The sequence below is a fragment of the Pelodiscus sinensis genome, chromosome 2 (assembly GCF_049634645.1).
Source record: "Pelodiscus sinensis isolate JC-2024 chromosome 2, ASM4963464v1, whole genome shotgun sequence".
In the NCBI taxonomy this organism is placed as follows: Eukaryota; Metazoa; Chordata; order Testudines; family Trionychidae; genus Pelodiscus; species Pelodiscus sinensis.
In genome coordinates, this window is record NC_134712.1 from 66,616,517 (window position 1) to 66,639,762 (window position 23,246).

A 23,246-nucleotide genomic window follows, 5' to 3' on the forward strand; every position below is an offset into this window, starting at 1 on the left:
GATCCCAGCATGCCGGTGGTGGGGCCAGTGGCAGGGTAAGCTGGCTGAGAAGCTGGCAGTGAGGCCATGGCTAGGGTTGGGGGGGTTGGTGACTGGAATAGGCCCAGAAATGACCTTTCCTGGTCTGGAAAAATCCCTCATCTGGGACCGGTCAGGTCCCTGGGTTGCCAGACCAAGGAGATCTAACCTGTAGCTGCTGGGAGATTCAGAAGCTCTCTAAGCAAATACTAGCCTATATTTAAAGGAAGCAATGGGTTTTTCATAGACTCAAGAATCCAGGGAGAATGGCTCCTTTTCCTGCTTCCTCCTCAGGATTATGGGCTTCTCTTGAGGTGTTTGCCCCTCCTGGCCAAACAGGAAATGCAAGGACAGGACCCTTATTGCATCATGAGGATGCATTGGGAAATCAGAGTTCATATCCTTGAACTCCCAAGATGACAGAAAGGAGCAATGAACTAGCAGTACATTCAGTTCTTGAGAAGTGAGAATACATCTCACTACCATTCCTCTTCAAGAGCATTAAGTTCATGTAGGTACAGGAGTGCTTTGAGTAATGGGGTGAGACCTCATGCTGTCTCCCTCCCCACTCCCCTGAGTTGCTACCACTGTTTCTTGTCTTTAGTACTTTGAGAACTGAACATTCTTAACACTTTAGTAACAGTCTGGTAAAGACTGGATTTAAAAATTATGCCTACTTGTGTAACAATTAAATTACCATTTCCATATGAGTAGTTTGTTTGAATTAATGCCAGGAACATTCTGGTAAATAAAACCTCAAAATAGTCTTCTCATCTGCTAATGTTCATTTTGGCATAAAATAAATAGCAGATGTACGTCTTTTCACAAGTGCAGCGATTCTGAGCCAAGAAAGAGAGAGCTTGCTGTGAAATACACAGTTAATACAATTTTGGTATGACTTAACTAATGTAGAACGTGTGTGTATGTGTTGGGGGCGGGGGCATGTTTTTAAAAAAGTCCCCATTATAAACTTTTGCATAGGTGAATCTCTTCAAGTTATTACTTTTCGTATCATTTCTTTACAAACATTGGAGGTTTTTTAAAATCCATAATTAGATGATAAAATTTGTTTGAGAGCAGATCCTCATTTGTCAGTCACTCTGTTAGGAAAGACCAAAAGCCCCTGTTTAACCAGGGATACTGACTAATGTGATAGGGCCACTGATTAGGCAAATATTAGTCATGCTATAATGTCACACCAAGTGGTAATTCATTCATTCTTGTTAGAACCGTACATAGGGTCAAGTCTTGGTTCCTGACCCATTGGTCCTAAGCTTGCTTCTCCACAAATTGTTCTTAGCAGCATGCTTCAACGTTGAACTACCGAAGTTCCTCTGAACATGAGAAGGGGTAATCTTCTTCATGACTTATTCGTATCTTGGACTCACTATTGAGATTTCTGAACTGGCACAAAGATTGGCAGCTTTTTATGTGGGCATTAGTTTTCTAGGAATTAATGACACTACAGTGGAACCTCAGAGTTACAATCACTTGGGGAATGGAGGTTGTTCGTAACTATGAACAAAACATTGTGGCTGCTTTCAAAAAATTTGAAATTTGAGTATGCAGAAATAAATCTGCTTTCAACTATCTTCATTTAAATGAACTAAGCATAGAAGCAGTTTCCTTACCTTGCCAAATCTATTTTATACTTTTCCTTTGTTTTTTGGGAGCTTTTTTAGTAGTTTACCTTAAATATAGGTCTTTTTCTTTCTTTCTTTGGGTGTGGGTGTGGGGTTGGTTCCAAATGCGGTGTATGATTTACTGGTCAGTTCATGACTTCAGTGTTTGTAACTCTCAGGTTTATTATGTTAGTTATATTTCATATGTATCACTGAACAGCCATCAGAGGGGTGATAATTTTTGGTAACTACTAAGTTGAAGCAGATTTGGAACAGCCTAGTGAAAGGCTTTATATCCTATTACAGATCCCTTAAGTGAATCCATAGACCGTTGAATTTATTCCTGTTACTTGTAGCTTAGAACTCAAAGAGTTAGTTGATAAAATTATTACACAAGGGTCTGAATCACCTGCATTAATCTAGTTTTACACCAGTGCATCAATAAAGTTAAAAATATCTGTCTGGGATTTGGGAAGGGTGACCAAACACTTGGAGCTAACAGTTTTATTGAAAAAAAAATCTATTTGGCTTAAGGAACCGGTAGCAGAGTAAGATAGTTGCAAGACAGGTGCTGGAAGGGCTAACATCTGTTAGTTAAATAGGAATCTGTTGTTGCATTTAAGCTACTTTTCTAGGTAAATAAAACTTGCGTATTTACCTGGCCTTTCTAACTGGATTGTTGTAATTTGAGGTATGCTTATGAAGCAGGCAAGTCCAGAGTTACTTGCTTGTTTAGGTACATCTGTGGATATAAATACATTTAAATGAATGAAAGTTTATTTTAGGAGAACATGTCATAAACAGTGACTAGAGAGCCCCAAGTTTTATTTATCTAGAAAAGTAGCTTAAATGCAACAACAGATTCCTATTTTTAACTAACAGATGTTTGCTGAGAAATCATGTCATTTATGGAAGTCTCCATTTCACATTATAAACTGTATGTGATATAAGTGTAGATGCTTCTTGCATTAATGAAAGGCACTACAGGTTGAACCTCTCTGGTCCAGCTGGACCATGGATGTTGCTGGACAAGAGAGTCCCTCAACCAGAGAGCTCCAGCATCTGGGAGCAGAGGCCAGCTGGGAGTCCAGCAGTGGAGGGGCCAGTGATAGAGGGCCTGGCCAGAAGTGGAGTGGTGGAACCAGTGGCTGGGAGCCTTGCCAGGGGGCCAGGAGTAAAGCTAGTCTAGTGGCTGGGGGACCAGCAGAGCTGGAGCCTAGCCAGTCCCATGGCTACAGGGCCAGTGGCCCAGAACCTGGCCAGGGGATTAGCAGCAGAACCAGGCTGGGAGGTCAGGGGCCCCAACCAATGCCAGTGGTGGAGCCCAGTAGCTGTGAGAGGAACGTTGGTGGCCCAAGGGGAGAACCTGAAGGCCAGCAGCAGAGGAGTTGGAATTGATAGAGCCTGGTCCAGCAAACACCCAGGTCAGGACCATTTAGGTCCTGAGAGTGCTGTCCCAGGGAGGTCCAACCTATACTAATATAAATCAAATTGTGTAGCTTAGATAGACTTTTCTATGTCGTGTAGATCTGCCCAAAGTCTATTACAGCCTTAGGTAAACATAGACTAGATGCTAATGCACTCACCTTTAGTGGTCCCAAGTTCAGTCCCATCTACTAAAGACTAGGATCTGTTGGCATTGCACTATGTTAAGTAGTTCTAAAACAAAAATTAAATGACTGAAAACTGTTAAAATGTGAAAATAAAATGTAAAATTTAATCTGGAACAAAATGTTATTCACATAAAAGATCAAGAAATGTAGGGATTTTGGCTTTACAAATCTGAACATAGTTAGATATCTTTCTCAAGTACGGCAGCTTGTGCAAGATACTTCATTTGGCAAACCTGGAAGAACAATTTAAACTACTTTTACGCATTTGACAGGTTCCAAATTAGTTCTGAACTTCCAGGGCAAAAAAGACTTACCAGTACTTTGTGGATGATTCAAAGGTGACATTGTCTCCCATGTGTAGCAGTGCTCAAAGATAATCTGGTTTTAGACTGTAAAAGAGAATAATACCGGAAATGTCATTATTTAAAGTTCATTGCTTCCTTGCCAATTTTGTACTACTTTCAGCTTTAGTCTTTTCATCATGAATAGAAATAGAAAGTTTGGAGAAGGGTAATGTGAAAAATTAGTCATGAAGGGGTGCCCATATTTGCAAAGAGTACTGATACTTTTTATAAGAGGAAGCTGTCGATAGGATACATCATACCTCTATACTGACTAAGGGTTATGTTCCTTTAATGCGAATACTTACACAACGTATGAGTAGTACTTTTAACACAGTGGGACTGCCTGCATGTATTTGCAGGATAGAAGTAATTTAGAGAAACTTTAAACACTCCACTGTATCTTTAACTGGGCCACCTAGTTAAATTAAAAGACTAATTTTAAATAATAAATAAAACATTAAAATAATTTTACACAACTATATAAGCAGGATCATATTTACTCTGGCAAACTGGATTCTAATTTTGCTGGAAATTGTCTAATTCTAGTTACTGCAGTTACCTGGAAATTCTGTGACTACTTTGAATGCATTAAAAAAGCGATAAAAACAGAATTAAATATACAACTCTCTAATGCAATAAGTACTGTGTTTTTTTAATTATTTTATTCAGTCACCAAATTTTCAACATGCTATTTGCATTAGAATATATAATTGCATTGTAAAAGTGATTATGGGAACTGTAACATTTAAGGGTATAGGGAGCATTTCTGAGTGCCATCCAGAAAGATGGTTGAACACTAGGGGAAAGAACATCAGTGATGAATTTAAGTAATAAAGTATAACACAATGGCAGTTTTGCTAAGTTTATTTTACATGGACATTCCCTATGAAATACCTGAGATCTATTCCAACCTTCATTAGAAAAGACTTAGATTCAGGTATCTCATCTGAAAAATGTAGATGCTGAGGTTATGTCTAGACTGCAGAGCTTTTCCGGGATACCAGAAGTATCCTGGAAAAGCTCTGCTACATCTAAGGAATGCATCTGCTTTTCCAAAAAAAAAAATGTCGGAAAAGAGGATGCGTTTTGTCAGCATCCCTGTAAACCTCATTTTACGAGAAAGAAGGGATGTTCCAAAAGAGGGTTTTTTCCCTAAATTTGGCCCTGTGTAGATGGGCTAATTTTCAGAAAAGCCTCTTTCAGAAGTAAATAGAAAAAAGAGATGTAATTTGTATAGTGCAAATTGCATTTCTTTTTCTGATTTAACTTTGTAGTGTAGAAATAGCCTAACACTATGTTCCAGCCTAAGATAGAGAAATAAGGCTTTGTTCAGAAAATGTTAAAGAAGAGCACAGAAATGTCAATCAGTGGAAGAATTTTGCTATCAGCTGATGTACTTTCAAGGCCAAAAGGCTGTTTTATGCTTTCCACTTTCACTGCTGCATCACTTCCCTCTCTGCTGAAACTTTCATCATTGTCTGCAGCTCCTTTCAGTCTGGTCTCCACAAGTCTTAGTCCATCCTACACTGACAGAGAAAATTAATGCAAGATACGCAACTCGATCTACATAAACTGCATAAGTGGAGTTGATGTACCTTGCATCTATTTTCTGAGGCAGCCCCCCAGTGGGAGGTCAACAAGAGAAACTCTTCTTTTGACTTCCCTTACTCCTCATGATTGCAAGGAGTTCCAAGGTTGACGGGGACACTCTCAGTGTTTAGTTTAACAGGTCCTTACCAGACCTGCTAAATCAAATGCCAGAAGTTTGACATCCTGAACACTGATCTTTCCAGAAATGTAGTTGTGATTTTATCTTACTAACATCAGCATGTGCTAAATGCCTTCCTCCAGTTTCTCACAAACATAGGTACATTGATTTATAGTATGCCCAATCATTGAAGACATTCATTTGATCTCTAATTATTGCAGATTCTACTCGAGAATTGTCCTAATTTGTTTTTAGAATCTTCCATAAAGTTTATTCTCTTTCTTGCTCCTTTCTCTTGTCTAGCTTTGTCAAGTTCTCTGACCTTTAATGCCATCCCGCCCTGGTTAGTAAGAAAGTAACTGTTCAGTTGCCTGCCATTTGCAGCATCTTTTTTATACCTCAGTAATGCTCTGCATTATCTCATAGAAAAATGTCTTCTTTTTGTATCTCTTAAATTTTCCACTCTGATATTAACTCTTTAAAACATTTTGGATTATAGTTTGAGAATGCATACAAAAATAAAATTTCGTGAATTGTAATGATTATTCTTAGTAAAAGTTTTATATTACGAAAGAACATGAAATTTCCAGTGTTTCAATCCTTGTCTCAAAAAACTTACATTTTAAAATGACCAAAGCAAAACATAAGAGGGGACCGGAAAGTGTACACGCGAGCAAAATGGTTAAGATACAGTAAACTTCCGATAATCCGGCACCTTTAGGACCCAGAGGGTACCAGATTATCAGCTGCTCTGTCTCAGGCGTCCCCAAGAGCAGCTGGGGTGCTGCCAGGTTGGTCCCGCAGCCCCGAGGGGCAGCGCTACAGGACCAACCCAGCAGCAGCCAGCTGGTCTGCCCCCACATACATTGATTCAGCTGCTGGTCAATTTCAGCAGCAGCTGAATTGGGGAAGCCGGGTGCAGAGCAGCTCCAATTGTCCGGCTGCCCGGAGCAATTCCGGGTTCCCGATGGTACCAGACCTTCAGGAGTGCCGGAGCATTGGATGCCGGACAAATGGAGTTTTGCTGTAGTAATAAAAACATGTTGTGTTATTTTCAATATTTCTGTCATAGTTCATATATAAATCAAAACAATCTTAATTGCCACTTATCTACAATGTTGGCCAATATTTTATAGTTGTTTGCTTTTTTGTTGCTTTTCCAGATGTCCCAAAGCATGTCTTCAGTGTCTTCAAGACATTCTGAAAAAATAGCTATCAGAGAGTAAGTATATTTGTAGTGAGTATATTTTTATGCTCAAGTTTTGTTCTTCATATGGCTCAGTACATTTTAGGTCTTCAATGACAAATGTACAGGTAAAATATGGACAACCTCAAATTCATATCTGAGACTACAATGAATTTCCTTAATAATAAATCTTTATTAAATGTATAGTTCTTTATATTCTTTTACAATCAAGCTTTCCTTAAATGGTCCATGAGGCTAAATATGTATTTCTAAATTATTTGTGTAACTTCCATCACCATAATTGGGATTTATTCTCATTTCATGGCTTTTTTGTAATGATCAGTCTAGTTGGAGATTTCAGCTATAATTTTACGTTCAAAAATAATTACTTTATTCAGAATAACTGCAGTGCAAAAATATGACTACAAATAATTTTACTTTTGAAGATGCCTTTTTTCAAATAGATGTGTATCATGGGAACTGGTTAGGTGCTATTAAAAATTGAGGGCAAATCCTGGACCCACAATCGGCTTTTTGCTGTTAACCAGATTTCACTGTGGTGTATACCACAAGATCATACTTTAAAGAAAAGTATCTTATTATATGGGTTAATACCCACCTCTGATCATCTGAATTCATATTGTTGCTTATTATGAGATAGGAAGAGGTGTTTGAAGTTGAGTGCCAAGTAATTTTATAGTGATTAAGAATAAGCAAGATAATAGTCATAATTAATTGCAGTTATTAAGCAAAGGCAAGCCTGAGAAATGTTGGATCTGAACTGGCAGGTTGCTTCTTGATGTAGTTCTGTGGCTGTTATTTTTTATTATTATTATCTATCTAGCTTAGAATCATCGAGCAAGAGATGAGAAGCTGCATTGAGAGTATTACATGAAGTTGAAAGGGAGAAGGGATTGCTGGTAGTTAGCTTCCTTAATTCAGAGAAGCTTTATCCCACTCTTTCCTCTTATTCCTTGGAAGTAGGAAAATACTTCTTTAAACTTCCTGTAATAATCTGGATCTAACTCCAAAACAACAGTTATAAATAATATATATCTAATTGATTAAATTAGAATGAACACACCTTTATTTAATAACTTAAAGCAACAGAGTTTAACAGACTAAAAGTGAATAAAATCAATTAACAAAATACACAGTAATAAAGGAAACTTATCTAACTGGCACTTACTCTGCCACCATTTATCGCACCCCAGAGTGTGCACGCCTCTGAATTCGCTTGCTCGCAAGGGCGTGCTTGAAGTTCTGCAGCTGGAATGGAGACAGCAATGTGCAGTTTGTGTATGTGTCAGTCCTAAGGTTGCCAGGTATCCGGTATTGTACTGGACACTCTGGTTTTGCGCAGCTGGCGAGCGGGGTTCACCGCGGTTCGGCGAGCCCTGAGGATTGGCATTATATGTAAAACAAAGCAGAGTCAAATACAGTAAAAATCGTAAATGACTAATACAGGACCATTGAATACCTATGGATAGAAATCCTTGAAAAATAAAGAGTATAGCCGCAGGGACATATTAGTGACCACCTAACTGGGATAATTATTGTGACTATGAAATGCTCAGTGATTAGAAAGACTATAAAAATAGAAAGCTAATATCACCCATTATTATTGGTTATCTCAGAATTCATTAGATTCAGGTCCTCTCAAGACCAAATACAGAGATAAAATTTCTAGACACCATTAATGACTTCCTTGAACAAGCTAGTTATGGAACCAACAAAGGAAGAAGCAATTCTTGATTTAGTCCTAAGGTGTGCATAGTATCTGGTCCAAGAGGAGACCATAACTAAGCATCTTGATAATAACAACCATAACATAATAAAATGTAACATGCTCATAGGGTAAAAGATACCAAAGAAACCCCCCACAGTAGCATTTAACTTCAAAAAGGGGAACTACACAAAAATGAGTATATTAGTTAAATGGAAATTAAAAGGAATGGTCGGATTTTTTTTTAGGAAACACCATAATACATGCATAATGCAAATTTTTAAAAAGTGAAAGCACCAAAAAATGCTATCATCATTAAGAGACAGAAACAAAAAGACATCCTTTAAATTTGTAAATCAAAGCCTACCGAAGAAGATAGAAAAGAGTATAAAGTCTGGCAAGTCAAGTGTAAAAGTGTAATTACACAGGCTAAAAAAGGAATTTGAGGAGTAGGTAGTGAAAGACCCAAATTAACAGCAAATATTTAAGTACATCAGAAGCAGGAAGCCTACCAACTAATCGGTGGATCTATTGGACAATTGTACTAAAGAAGCAGTCAAGGAAAATAAGGCTATTGTGGAAAGGCTAAATAAAATACAATGGATCAGACTTCACTGCAAAGGATGTGAAAGATTCCCACACCTAAGCTGTTCTGTTTAGTTGAAAAATCTGAAGAACTGTTTGAGATCGAGGTGTCAGTAGAGGTGGTTTTGGAACAAATTGATAATTAAACAATACTAATTCCACAAACCAGATGGTATTCTCCCAAGAGCTCTGAAGTAATTCAAATATGAAATTGCAGAGCTGTGGTATATAACCTGTTGCTTAGGATCTACCTCTGTACTAGATGACTGGCTATATAATGCCAGTTTTTTTAAAAGGCTCCATAGGCAATCCTGATAATTACAGTACTGTAAGCCTAAATTCAGTTTCAGGCAAAGTGGTTGAAACTGTACTAAAGAACAGAATTATCAGATGAACACAGTATGTTAGGGAAGAGTCAGCATAACTTGTCTAAAGGAAAATCGTCCCTGACCAAGGTAACAAAATTCTTTGAGGTGTTAACAAGTATGTAGCAAGGGCAATCCTGTGGTTATAGTCCACTTTGACTTTCAGAAAGCTTTGATAAGGTCCCTCACCAAAGGTTCTTAAGCAAAAGGAGGAGTTGTGAGATAACAGGGAAGATCCCCTCACAGAGCAGTATCTTATTACAAGAAAACAATGAATGAAATAAATAGTAAGTTTTCACAGAAGAAAAAATAAATATTGGAGGTCCCCAAGGGTCTGTATTAGGACCAGTATTGCTCAGCATATTCATAAATCATCTGGAAATTGGAATAAATAGTGAAATGGCAGAGTATGCAGATAATAGAAAATTACTCATGATAGTTGAATCCAAATCAGACTGCAAAGAGTTACAAAGGGATCCTTAACAAATGATGTGAATTCAGTGTTGATAAATGCAATGTAATGCACACTGGAAAACATAATCCCAACTACACATACAAAATGACAGGGTCTAAATTAGCTGTTACTGCTCAGAGATCTTGGATTGAGTATGACTAGTACTCTGAGAACATCTGTTCAAAATACAGCAGCTATCAAAAAAAACAAAACCCTAATACAATGTTAGGAACCATTAAAAAGAGAGAGAGAAAGTTCATAATGCCTCTGTATAAATTCAAGGTGTATGTTCACCTTGAATACAGTGTGGATTTCTAGTCACCCCTATTTTTGAAAAGATAGATTAGAATTGACAAATTTGAGAGGAGGACAACAAAAATTAAGGATATGGAACTGCTTCCATATGAGGTGAGATTAAAAAAACAGGGACTGCTCAGATTAGGAAAAAATCTGTGGAGGGGTATGATGAAAGTCTATATAATCATGAATGTTGTGGAGAAAGTGAATAAGGAAATGTTAATTTATTTCTTCACATAACACACAAGCCAATGGCACTTAATGAAATTAATAGGCATCAGGTTTAAAACAAGCAAAAGGAAGGACTTCACATATTGTCTCCGGAACTCATTGCTAATATATTGTGAAGATCAAAAGCATACCTGGGTTCAAAAATAGTTAAATAATTTCTTGGCTATTAGCCAAGGTTGTCAGGGACACCATCCCAAATTTTCAATTTAGCTAAACATTCAACTGTCAGAAGCTGGGACTGGGTGACGGGATGAATCAATCAATAAATTACCTGTTTCTCTTCGCTTCCTTGAAGCGTCTGGCACTAGCCATTGCTGGAAGACCGGATACTAGCCTAATTAGGTCATTGATATGACCTGTTATGGCCATTCTTACGTTCTTAAACTGATGAATAATATAAGGAAAACAGGTGTGTGAGTGCAACATGAACACTTGCCTCTACAATGTAGGTAGGGTCAGGTGTGAAAGCACTCAAATACAGTACCTGACAACTGGACCAAATCTAGTATTCTAAGAGTACTTCAAAAAATAACCAAGAATCTGGAACGGTTGGCCCAAATTCTTAGTTTGTTGTTGTATCCTGGTATGAGAACAAAAAAGCAATCCTGGATGACTCTTTTAAATAAATTATTCTTACCTCCTTATCAAATGTCCCTGGTTTAACTTGTATGGTTGCAGTTTTCTCTGTTCAAAAGATAAACTTTTTGCATAAGATTGTTGCGGAATTGCTTTGCTATATTACAACTACTATAAAAAACAGAATACATAGTTAAGATATAATGCTCATAGCAGAAACATCATTTCAGAGGAAATAAAGTGGAAAATTTTCTCTGTTAAAATTTATTAACTGACATAGGATGAATTTCACGTTTCACACGCTATTTCTAGAAAAATGTCAGATTTCAAAAAAGATTTGGAAGTAAGAATAAATATAGTTAGATTAGTAGTAGTCATTTTATTGAATGTAATGAAGATTAATCTTTCAGAAATGATGCTGAATATGGCATCTCATACATCCTTTGTTATGAACAATGTAAATCCATATAATTTCATTAATAAAAGAAGTGGTAAAGTTATTAAAATAGATCTAAATGTGTCCAGATAGATGTATAATCAACAGCTTTTGCTGTTTCAATGATTTCTGAAGGCCAGCTTTTTTGAATTATAGCTTCAGAAATTAATTGGGCGACAAATAATTTTAAAATCTGTTTTTAATCTCTGTTCATACATTTTATGTGCATGAAGTAGAAATAAGTTTGTAAAAATAAATTTAGATTTAAGGTGTTTTTCTGTGGTAGTTGAATTTCACAGGCTCCAGATATTTTGCTTCTAAAAAATATTTTTCCAGTCCAATTAATTACATATATGTTTGTGTAAGAGTCCCTCTGCTGTCTCCCTATGAATCATGCACCATTATGTAAAGACGAGTGTAACACAACAAAATATAGCTACGAAGGTGTGAACTCCACAAGTCTATTTATACTTTTACCAAATAACTAGAAAAGACCCTGTCTTGCCTTTTTAAAATTGCAAAGACTTTGTTAATTTAGAATAATTGAAATGTAGAGATAGAAAGAGTCTTCAAAATCAACAAGCCCATTTTGTGATGGGACCAGTTATAGCAAGTGTTTGTCCAGACTGTTTTTAAAAATCTTCAACGATGGGAATTTCACGGTCTTTTTTAGAAGACTAAGAAGTTGGTGACTTCCTAGTGTAGAAGTGGCCTAACCGACACAAATAAACTGGCCTAGCCACCATTGTGCAAATCTCCTGTCAATTTAGCTTGTACTTCTCAGAAAGGTGAGAAGTACCTGTGCTGATAAGAGAATCCCTCCCATTACCGCAGGGAGCGTCTTCAGTAGCGCAGCTTCATTTTAGGTGTTGACAAGTGCTGAATCAGCTACTAATGAAGAGCTGCTGGAGACTGCACAAATAACCCACAGGAAAAGGCAAAGAGCAGGAAAATGTAACACACTGTTCTCAGGTGACAATCAAAGATCTGGTCTGATATATCTGATGTGGCAGAGATGCATCCTATCATCCTTCAGTTTATGAAGACAAGTTGCTGGCAGATTTGATCTTATGAAAGGGGAACTTCAGTCATCCTAGTTGAAAAAAGCTGGGAAAAGGGCTTTTAGGTAAGCTATCTTATAGGCCTTGTGAGTTAAATTAGGTTATAGAAAGCAAGTTACAATTTTGTTTTATATGTACTCGTTTTTTCCAGTATCCTTTCTTACTAACATTTGAGCATAAACTAAAGTCTTGCCTTCGTATAATCTAGCTAAATGTTGTGTGTTAAGCAGAGTGATGATCCTGTGTTGAATCATGTATGCTGGTTTGTTATTACTTTGTGAGTAGACAATGACCTGAGAGTTCAGTACATGTTCAGTGGAACAGGGATGATCTCTCCAGAGGGATGGTCAGGGTTGCTAACCTGTAGAGAGTGAGACCTGTGGAGGTTTGTAAGGTAGTGCTTGTGTTGCCAGTGGTTAGTGGAATTAAGGAGGTAATCCACAGCAGGCAGAGACAAGACTCCCTCATCCTTGATAACAAGGTGCTTCACCACCCTGGGTAACACTGGGTGCTGGGAAATATCGCAGTTGCTTACACATATGTATTTATTATTTTATTTATTTAAAATATTTTTACCCGCCTCTCTATGTAAAATATTTGAGGTGGCTTACATTTTTTAAAACACAATATAAATATATATAAAATATTAAAATACAAGACCCCAGGGGGACATAAAGCCTGCTAAGATATCTCGAGAGGAGGGACACACACACAGGCTCAAACACCAATAAAAGCACGAGTAAAAAGGGTGGCTTTAGCCTGACACCGAAACAATGCTAATGTTGGCACCATGCGAATATCCTGGGGAAGAGAATTCCACAGCCTGGAAACAAAAGCTGAGAAGGCCCTGTTCTGCATAGATGTTAATCTTATCTCCATAAGTGGGAGAACACTGAGCTGAGCCTCCCCAGCTGACTTAAATCCGTGAGCAGGTTCATATGGGAGAAGATGGTCCTTCAGAGACACCAGACCAAACCTCTTTAGGGATTTATAGGTCATAACCAAGACCTTAAATTGTGCCCAGAAACATACTGGAAGCCAATGCAGCTACCGGAGCACTGGCATAATGTGCTCCGTATAAGGAATATTAATTAAAACTCAAGCAGCCGCATTCTGGACCAGTTGAAGTTTCCGAAGGCTCTTTAGAGGTAGCCCCACACAAAGTGCATTACAGTAATCTAGTCAGGATGTAACAAGATCATGGATCACTGTGGCCAAGTCATGCTTGTTCAGGAAGGGGCATAGCTGGCAGATCAGATGAATCTGTCCAAAAGCACTCCTGGCCACTGAAGAAATTTGGTTCTCAAATGTTAAAAAGGGTCCAGGAGGATTCCCAAGTTGTGTACCTGTTCTTTCGGGGGGGGGGGGGAATAATCTCCTCTAGAACAGGTATCATGCCTGTTCTAGACATATATAACTTGGTATAGAAAATTTTGTTTGAAGCACATTCTTAGAAGAAAGAAGAGGTGCCAAAACATTTACACCTATAGGATAGCTTACCTAAAGCCCTTTTCCCGGTTTTTTTCAACCAGGATGACTAAAACCATGAGGCATTGACACGGTCCTCAGGAAACCTACAATTCAAGTAACCGGCATTCCAAAATGTATAGATATTCATAAATGCTAAACAGTGCTAAGTATGTCTGTATTTTTATATTTTGCTGTTAAGTACTATTATTTTATCCAGTTTTCAGGTTGGAGATTTAGTTCTCATTATATTGGACGAGCGCCATGACAACTATGTATTATTTACTGTCAGTCCAACATTGTATTTCTTACATTCAGAGTCTCTTTCTGCGCTGGATCTCAAACCAGGTGAGTGTGGTAAGTGTCAGATAACTCTATGGAGCATAACTTTCTAAGGCACTTAACATGTTCTTATAATCTTATTTTCCTAACAGCTGTTTAATAATTACATAAATAGGTGTATGTTTTAGCTATAGACATAATGCATATGTGTAGCAAAAGTTGTAATTAGTCTTTCATTGAGGTTTCTGTTATAGCCTCATTCAGCAATTATCTGAAAAGTTTGTGCTAGAAGTTAATATTTTGGATGGTAAGAGCAAAATGCATTTATCTTTTTTATTTATGCTGTAAAACAAATTTAAGGCTATATTTATGCATACATACGTGCACATCTGATCCATATATCATATGAAATTACCATGAGGCTTGGTACTAAAATAAGTACAGAGTTTTTATGATGACTGTGAAGGTTTGTCGTTGTGCTGCTACTTGCTGTGTATGTCCTTAATTACATACGTTGACTCCAGTATAAGTACATGAAGTCACTGGAGAGGTTAAGATTTTGTTTGCTTTGTTTGTTTAAACAAGATTTAATAATAATTTAAACTCTACTTGTGCTGCACATGCTATTCTGTGTATTTTTCTTAATATAACTGCATGCAATATAATGTAATGCATGTTAATAGCCTATTAGAGGTATTTTTAGATGAGGAATTGCATAGCTATATCTGGAGACAAAATTGGGGTCTCAGCCCATTGTAGAGGTTTGAACTTTCACCTGTGCTCTAGAAGGAATTGACCTTAAAAAGCCAAACACTCTGTTTTATTTAAAATTATTTTCCCTCCAGTCAAAGAAATCTTCTGCGGCATGGATGGCATGTTATTCATCTGTATGTTCAGAGTGAGAGAATTAGGGGATAACCATAACTTTTTTCCCCTGATTTTTAAATGCCTACATTTGCTGCAGTTTCTCAATCCTACATAAAGGAATCATAGGACTGCAAAGGACCTTGAGAGATTGTGAAATTCACTATACTCAAGGCAGGACCAAGCACTGTCTCAACCATCCATTCTAGTTTAACCTGCTTTTAAATATCTCCAGTGATGGAGATTCCACAGCCTCCCTAGGCAATTTATTCCAGTGCTTATCCACCCTGGCAGGAATTTTTTCCTACTGGGCAACTTAAACGTCACTTGCTACAATATAAGCCGATTTCTGCTTATATTATCAGAGGCTAAGGAGAATAATCTGTTTCCCTCTTCTTCTAACATCGTTTTATGTCCTTGAAAATAGTTCTCATGTCCTTTCTCAATCTTCTCTTTTTTAGACTAAATAAACTAAATTATTTGATTTTTCCCTCATCATTAATCATTTTTGTTGCTCATTTGAAAGCCTGCTGGCATTGTTTGTACAAGAAGTTGTACCTGGCAAAAATAACATTCCTATAGTTATTCCCACATGCTGTACCCTCCATAATATTTGTGAAGGAAAGGGTAAAAGCTTCACTCAGGGCTGGACGACTGATCCAGCTCAGCACCTAGAAACCAAGTTTGAACAACCCAAGACCAGGGCTATTTGAGGAACACAGAATGGGGACATGATCAGGGATGCCGTGAGCAACAATTTGATGCTGAAAGTCAATAAAACTTGTTGCCATGCATGCAGCAGCAGTGGCTGCATTGCTAGGGGGTTACTCTGATTGGTCTGTATGCTGTACTGAGTGCTACAGTTGCTGTAGCTTTGCTAGGGTTGGCTTGCTTGTTTGCTTTTATGTAAGGGAATAAAGATTGCTTTGAAATGCATGCATTTTACTTATTAAAGACAGTAAACATAGGACACATGTGAAGCATGAAACTCGCGGAGCGGGGGAGTGCACTTGAGTCCACCACCCTGTGCTCAAGATGCTGATGCTGTATCCTAGGACACTCAAGAACCCACCCCATCTTCAGAGGGTCCCTTATATGGCTTTCAAAATGCAGGAGACAGCTCCATCCCTGGGGCAGCCCTGTGTTGGCTATCCAGCTGTTCCCAGGGTGGGAGGGACTCAAGCCCCAACCTTGCACTCCCCAGGCAAATGCTGTATCCCTAGTTCCCAGGTGAAGCATGAAACTTGGTGGGAGATGGCAGTAGGGGGGAGAGGCAGGAGGTGAGGCATGCCCTGTGAGTTTAATAGATTTTCATGAATTTTCCAAGATAATAGTTAACGGCTCAGATATATCCTCAGTCAGCTCCTTGCATTTCATCCGGCCCTGGTGACTTGAAGACATCTAACTTGTCTAATATCAGAGGGGTAGCCGTGTTAGTCTGAATCTGCATAAACAATGAGAAATCGTGTTCTACCTTGTAGACCAACAAATTTATTGGAGCATAAGCTTTCATGGACAAAGACCCACTTTGTCAGATGCATAACTTGTCTAAGTAATTGTTAGTTCTTTCCCTGTTTTAGCTTCTGATCCTAGTCCATTTTCACTGGCATTCACTCTTAAACATCCATTTTCCACCAACTTTCTTGCTGAACACTGAAACAAAGAAGTCTGTAAGCACCTCTGACATTTCCACATTTTCTGTTACTGTTTTTCTCTCTTCATTGATTAATGGCCCTGCACTGTCATTGGTCTTCCTCTTGTTTCCAATATATTTGTACAATGTTTTTCTTGTTGCCCTTTTGTCTCTAGCAAGTTTGATCTTGTTTTGTGCCTTGGCCTGTCTAGTTTTGCCCCTACATGCTTGTAGTGTTTGCTTATATTTATATGGCCTTTCAAAATCTGTCCCTTGTGCCCCCAGTTTTAAATGTAAAGAACATTATTTAGGGCATATATCAAAAGGTAGTTTTGCATTCATCTCCTAATATGTTCATATAGGTTTCCACAGGTATGCCAGCATTGAACTTTTTTTCCATTAGCAAACCAGGGCATAGTTATGGTGAATAGTACTAGTAACTTTTTGTTAGTTAGCAAAATAATCACATAGTTCCTAAAAACCCACCAAACACTTAAAAAGTACTGAGACTGTGCTGAAAACCTGGGACTGATACAAGATGTATCCTTTATAAAACAGGTTGAACTTCTACGTCAAATACAAAACAGAATGCATACTTAATGATGACAGAGTGGTATGGCCATAATTACGAAATAAGACTAGTGGAACTGACGTATCCAAACCAACATGGGTTTTTTTTTTCCCCAATTCATTTTGATACCCAATGTCTTACACATAAAAGGTTACATAAACATCCTCAGCAAAGATAATATTAAGGAGTATATAATTATAAACACAGACTGATAATTGATATTTTTTGAATCTGAATATATTATATTTGTGTAAATATAAGGTATGTACAAGTTTCCCACCCCCAATAACATTACTTGTTTAAACTGTGGAGAGATGGTACTTTCCCTTCATAATTAAGGTTGCCACTTACTTTCCATACAAAGGACCATATTCAGCCAATCAGACTTCTGCCGTATTTTTGTAAAACACGTATTTGGTGTTTCCCACCATGGGGAGCGGTCCCCCTGGAATGTATGGGAGTTGTCTAATATGACTAGGGCAGGAGAAAGGAGTATTGGGGCATGGGAAGCTGCATGAGCCTGGATGTGTGTACACAGCCGACGGACAGTGGCATGCAGTTTCTTCAACACTGCCCATCTTCCCTGCCTATTCCCTCACATTTTCCAAGCATCTGACCAAAGTTGTATCTTACATATATGGGACAATAAACTCAAGCAGCAGTACTAACTTCACTAAAAGTTGTTTTTCTTTTTTTTCTGAAAAGCAAACCAAAAAAAGTTGGAAACAGGAAAGGAAAGTGTGGGAAAGAATGAATGGAAAAGAGGAAAGGAGGTGAACTGCCCATTCTCAGTTAATCACGAGGAGGGCTCTAAAAATATAAATTTGATACACACTCACAAATACCCTTTAACTTCTCAGTTTGAAATTTGTTATGGTTCTTCTCTGGTCAGAAATAATTTTAAGGTTTAGAAGAACCACACAATGTAAAGGATATTAAGACTTTGTTAAGGGAAATTTGGGAAATTTGTTCTCTCCCTGTTTTCTGTGGGAATCTGACAAAGATTGCAAGATAAAAATAGTGGAGAGGAGGATGTGCATACAATCACATTTTTAGAGTTTAGTTTTAAGTTATTAGTCATAAATTTAATAACTACTGGGAATGCTATGAAGGTGGGTGACAGGCACAATAATAGACATAAAGCCTCTCACAAAGAAAATAAATGCAGTATGGTTCTTGCAGATATTACTGATTTAGAGGCACACTGCAACTGTTTCACATTAATGGTAACCTCTGAAAATTATTGCTATATTCTTTGCACACATTTTAACATTAACCAGTTAAGACAGTCCCTTGAAATTTAAGATTACCATTCCATTGCCTCCTTTCTATTCCTAAAGCAACTTCATTTTCTCCACCTCTTCCTATTTACGCACCTGTAATGCCTGGGTATTGGGGCCCCTACATTTGGAAGAACTGGAAATGTACAGTAGAATGTCAGCATTCTGTTTCCTAAATATTTCCAGTAGGGATGTTAAAATGCATTTATTTTTGTAAATGTGTAACCATTGAAAATTTCAGTGTTTACATGTTGGGGAGAGCAAGTGGAAGCCAGTGCTCTCAGAGAGTCAGCTTTTAAGCTGGCTCCCTTGAATCACTGGCTCCTGCCAGCCCCCACCTTGCACTGCTACTTCTATGGGAGGTATCAGTGAAGGGCGGAGGGGCAGCTCTGCCTCCCTTCCCTTATCTGCTCCCCGCTGCTTCTGATGCAGAGGGTACATGTTCACATCCCTAGTTTCCAGCATGTTTCTTTACAAAAGTTATATTTGGGAACATAAACTAGGTGAAAGAAATGTGGACTAGGGTCGAAGAAACAAGCATTGAGCTCCATTCATGCTGCAGAAACCTGGCGGAGTTCTGAGATCACTAGAATTATTTAATACAAATTACTAAAGACATGCAATTTCATAGTCTTCCTGTATGCTGTGGGTTTACTGATGAATGGGAGAGGGTCCTGTGTTCTAGTTTTACCCCAACAGGGCAAATCCAAAGCTAAGAATTGATACAGGTCCCATCTATGCACTTCTTATACCAGTGGCAGAGAGGAATAATATCCTTTGGTATATATGGTTGTGACAGTTTTCTTCCCCTATTTGATCTGAGGAAGTGGGTCTGGCCCACGAAAGTTCATCATCGAATAAACCATCTTGTTAGTCTTTAAAGTGCTACATAGTCCTGTTTTTTGTTATAACTAACACTTAGTATTTTTTATGAGTGCAAGATGAGCATGCATTTCCTAGCTGCTGTAGTAATATAGATGTACTTAATTCGTCTTCATGAAGAGTTTTGTTACCAATTGGCACTATTCTAATTTCTAGGTGTCCTGTTGTTCCTAAAGCGCTTAACGTTTTTCTTTTAATGTTTGTGTAAGTTCATCATTTCAGCTTTTTAAAAATTACTTTATACAATCTAAGGTACTTCAGTGTGAAATGTAGATCATAGCCACAGTTTTCAAATATATCACTTCATAGTCCTTGTGAAAATCAGACCAGTTTATTTAGAAGGTTAGCTTTGTAGCACCCATGTTTGAAAATGGGAGAACAGTAATACATCATACGTTATTAAATAAATGCTTTGATTCTGTTTAGCTTCAGGTGCATCTAGAAGACCATGGGTGCTAGGAAAAGTAATGGAAAAAGAATATTGCCAGGCAAAAAAGGTAAGGAAATATCACTAATAAACATGTAATTATTTATAATCAGTATGCAAAAAATGGATCCAGATTCCTTTAATCTTACTCTTGTTCATTACTATATTTCTCTCAAGTATCACCAGTGAAAATGAATGAGACTGCTTGTGGAGTAAGTTTGACTCAGCTTGAGTAAAAATATGGCAGAATCTAACCAGTAGTTACCAGTGACTAGAAATAGTCACATTGATTGATAGGTTCATGAGGGTGATTATACTTGCTTTTATCAATTAATTGGAAATGCCTTATGCATATCAAAAAGTAGCTTATTTGTAATTTTGCAGTCCTACCTGGTACACTAGCCACTGCTTTTTATGAGCTGTTTTGGAGATACCGCATAATACAGGTGGAAAATACTCATTTCTAAATGGCTTTGATTTCTGATCTGTTGCTGCATCACAGGGTCAGAGGACTAACTCCTGTAGCAGCACAGAGCAGCCATTAGCCAATCAGCGCATCTCCCTATTAATGATGAGCCATCAGTGACTGGTTTCAGCTGTCAGTTCAGACAAATAGGGTTGCCTAGTCTGCCTCCATGTACCAATTTTAAAAGTGCGGAGAGTGCAAATAAATTTCTGCTCTGAAACATCTTAGTGAAAGCAGAACAAAGTAGAAGGTTTTTGGTATACAGATTGAAGTAATTGTATGTTTTTGTTTCTCCTTTAGGCACAAAACAGATTTAAAGTCCCGTTAGGTACAAAATTCTACAGAGTGAAAGCAGTGCTGTGGAACAAAAAAGTATAACACAATATTCATTCGGTCTCGTTATTTTCTGGCTTGTCCTTCAATGATCATTCATCACTCTAAGTACCAGGCCATCTTTTTATACCAAGGTCATGTGACAATATGCTTCACGGATATACTTTTACTTTTTAATGGGCTTACATTTTAGAAACAAGAATTTCATCAAAATCCCCAGCCCTGTAACTTCCAGTTTTTTTATCAAGATAATTTTAGGAGTGTGGACCAAAGGAGTTCATTTTCTCAAAGGGCAAACCTTGTGCATCATGGCTTATTATTAGCCATGTTAATTGCCTGTTAAATATACATTAGCTTGAATTTAGATGTTAAATGTTAGTTACCATTATTACCAGCATATGTCCTTTTGTGAAATCATTTAAGTACTTGCACTCTTTAACAGATTCTTTATAATATGTATAAATTCATCAACTATTTAAAGAGGAGTGTTCATTGCATGCCAATAATTATAATTTTTCTTCAACATGGGTTTGCCTCAGCAGATGAATAAAGATAACTACTGCATCTTCTTTCATTACATTAAAATGCCCTTTAATGTTTAAAAAAACAACCTTGTAGTTTGATGGGCTGATCTGAGAATCAGTCACAGGTAAATCTTCAATCTTCAAAAGCACTTTTGATGGATTGATCACATAGATTCTGAAGGGAAGAATTCCTGTGCTGTTAGATTTAAAGTGAAGCACATGAACCTTCCCAACAACACAGAAGTCTTGTATTAATCTATTTAGAAAAATCATATTGATGAAAATTGTATTTCATGGTTGAGTTTCAGGAAAAAACCTCATTGTACATTAACCATACAAGAGTCATTTGAGTAACAGAAATTATTGTAATTGTAAAAGACATGTAGAATTTTAAAACAATAAAGATTTGAACCCTAAATGTCTGAATAGCATGTGCCTTTTTAAATGTATGCTTCATATAGAATATGGTAAGTACTGACATGATGTTACAACTTCTCAATTATAAATTGCTCATGCTCATTAGAAATGCCTGTATTTCCCCAAAGGAAACACTGTTCTTCTCTGAGTGCTTGTATGTCAATTCCATTCTAAGTGTACATTCACCTATGTGTGCAGTTGCTAGAGATTTTTGCTTCAGCAGTATCTATAATGTCAGTAGTTGCACTCCCTTGAGTGCTGTACAAGTGCATAGGTATATCATGCGCAGCTGACCCAATAGCGCCTCAGTTCCTTTTGACAGCCCATCGTAGTTAGTGTCTTTCCTTGTAAATCAAGAGCTAATGGTTTTGTCTCTTCTGACATAGAGCCTTAGGGCCTTTAAATAGTTTGTTTATAGTTAAGTGTAGTTATCCGCAAACTCACTAGACATGGAACCTCAGCAAGGTTCCATACCCAGAGAACTTTTGCATTTCTGGAAGGGAAAGGAACCCCAACAGAAGCAAAGCTGGAGCTACTCTACTAGTCTCATCCAGATATGCAATCAGATTTATCCACCTCCTTTGCTTTATAACCCAGGTGGAATGCAGACAAGTATAAGTTCCCCCAGTGATTCTTCTTGAAGAAGAAGGAACTTTGTGACTGGGAGCTCAGTTAAGGACAGGGCAAGACAATCAAGTGAGAGACAGGGGCACACTGACATTGCTGAAAGCCCTCATTGACTCAAAAACACCTGTTACTCCGGCTAATTGGTAGTGGAAGGGGTAGAACACCTCATGAGACTACCTTCTTCTTCTGTGTTGACCAAGCAACATATCTGGATGTTTTTAAGCCCCTTGAATAGCTTCTCCTTCTATCTCTTCCATACAGGTTACTTCATAGGGATTACTACAGCGTCCAAAGCTTCTCCCATTTGGTGCTCATAAAACTCAGCTGCTAAGTGGCTTGCTCAGATACCTACAACCAGTTATGTCAGATCAGTATCAGTCAAGTCAGTGTAGCACTCCCCTGTGTAAGAACAAGACATTTGTCTGTTCCTTTTAATCTTCTGTTTTTAACTAAGCAATGAGTCTCTTAACTATGAACATTCCCACAGGTTTGATTAAACATTCCCACTCAATAGTTTCATTAAAATCTTCTAAAACCTAGTCATCTTCCATGTGGACAGAGATGGAGGCACCGAGAATATGTGATGTTATAAAAGTAGCCTTTTCATTTCTTTGATTTAGCTTCTTTGTATTTACCAGATATAAATCATGTCTCTTTTCTTCCTACTCAAGGCACATGCTGGTAATTGAACGGTAAAAAGCAATAGCTATCGCACCTGTAATAATTCTTCAAGCTTGGAACTAGAAGTCATTTAGAGTGTGAAAAGTAAATATATAAATCACCTAAAGAAATAAAACACTGTAATTATTAATCATAAATGCAGACTGTGAAAAGGAAAAGTCCTTCTTTGCTTACGTTCACTGTTAAAAAGAATGTCAGGATGTGGACTATTATTGTTACATGAAGTCATACTTCTAGAATATAAACAACCAGCAATAGCCTGATTTTTTTAGGAATATTTGTCATGTGTTTCATTTTATAATCTTTATGTATATTTAAAATGGAAATTCTGTCAAACAAAACCATAACATGTTCAGTAATGATTCTGAGCAGTCATTTAAAAAATATTTGGTTTACATACTTTTTAGATGGTGCAGCCTTACTAATTCCTGGAACTATGAATGTTATGCACCCCTTTGTTTCATCGTGCCCCTCAATAATAAAATCGTGTACATATCTTTATATTTTGCATAAGCTATTTTTGCCAAGGGTAGAGGAGGGACTAGATTTTCTAATATGTACTTTACATTG

The 23,246-nt window shown here is 37.6% G+C and overlaps 1 protein-coding gene across 5 annotated transcripts in view; it reads left to right on the plus strand.

Moving 5' to 3' along the window:
• The window catches only part of RB1CC1 (RB1 inducible coiled-coil 1), a 164,290-nt gene extending 142,921 nt beyond the window's left edge, over positions 1-21,369 (plus strand). For 4 of the 5 annotated variants that reach the window (XM_075920708.1, XM_075920707.1, XM_014577430.3 and 1 more), the window contains 4 exons: positions 6,469-6,527; positions 13,910-14,046; positions 19,628-19,698; positions 20,395-21,369. In XM_075920708.1, coding sequence (XP_075776823.1) covers positions 6,469-6,527; positions 13,910-14,046; positions 19,628-19,698; positions 20,395-20,472 — 345 coding nt within the window. In that variant the 3' untranslated portion in view covers positions 20,473-21,369. The remainder of the gene's footprint in view (positions 1-6,468; positions 6,528-13,909; positions 14,047-19,627; positions 19,699-20,394) is intronic. The other variant, XM_075920709.1, reaches the window with a different exon arrangement.
• The last annotated feature ends 1,877 nt before the right edge of the window (positions 21,370-23,246 follow it).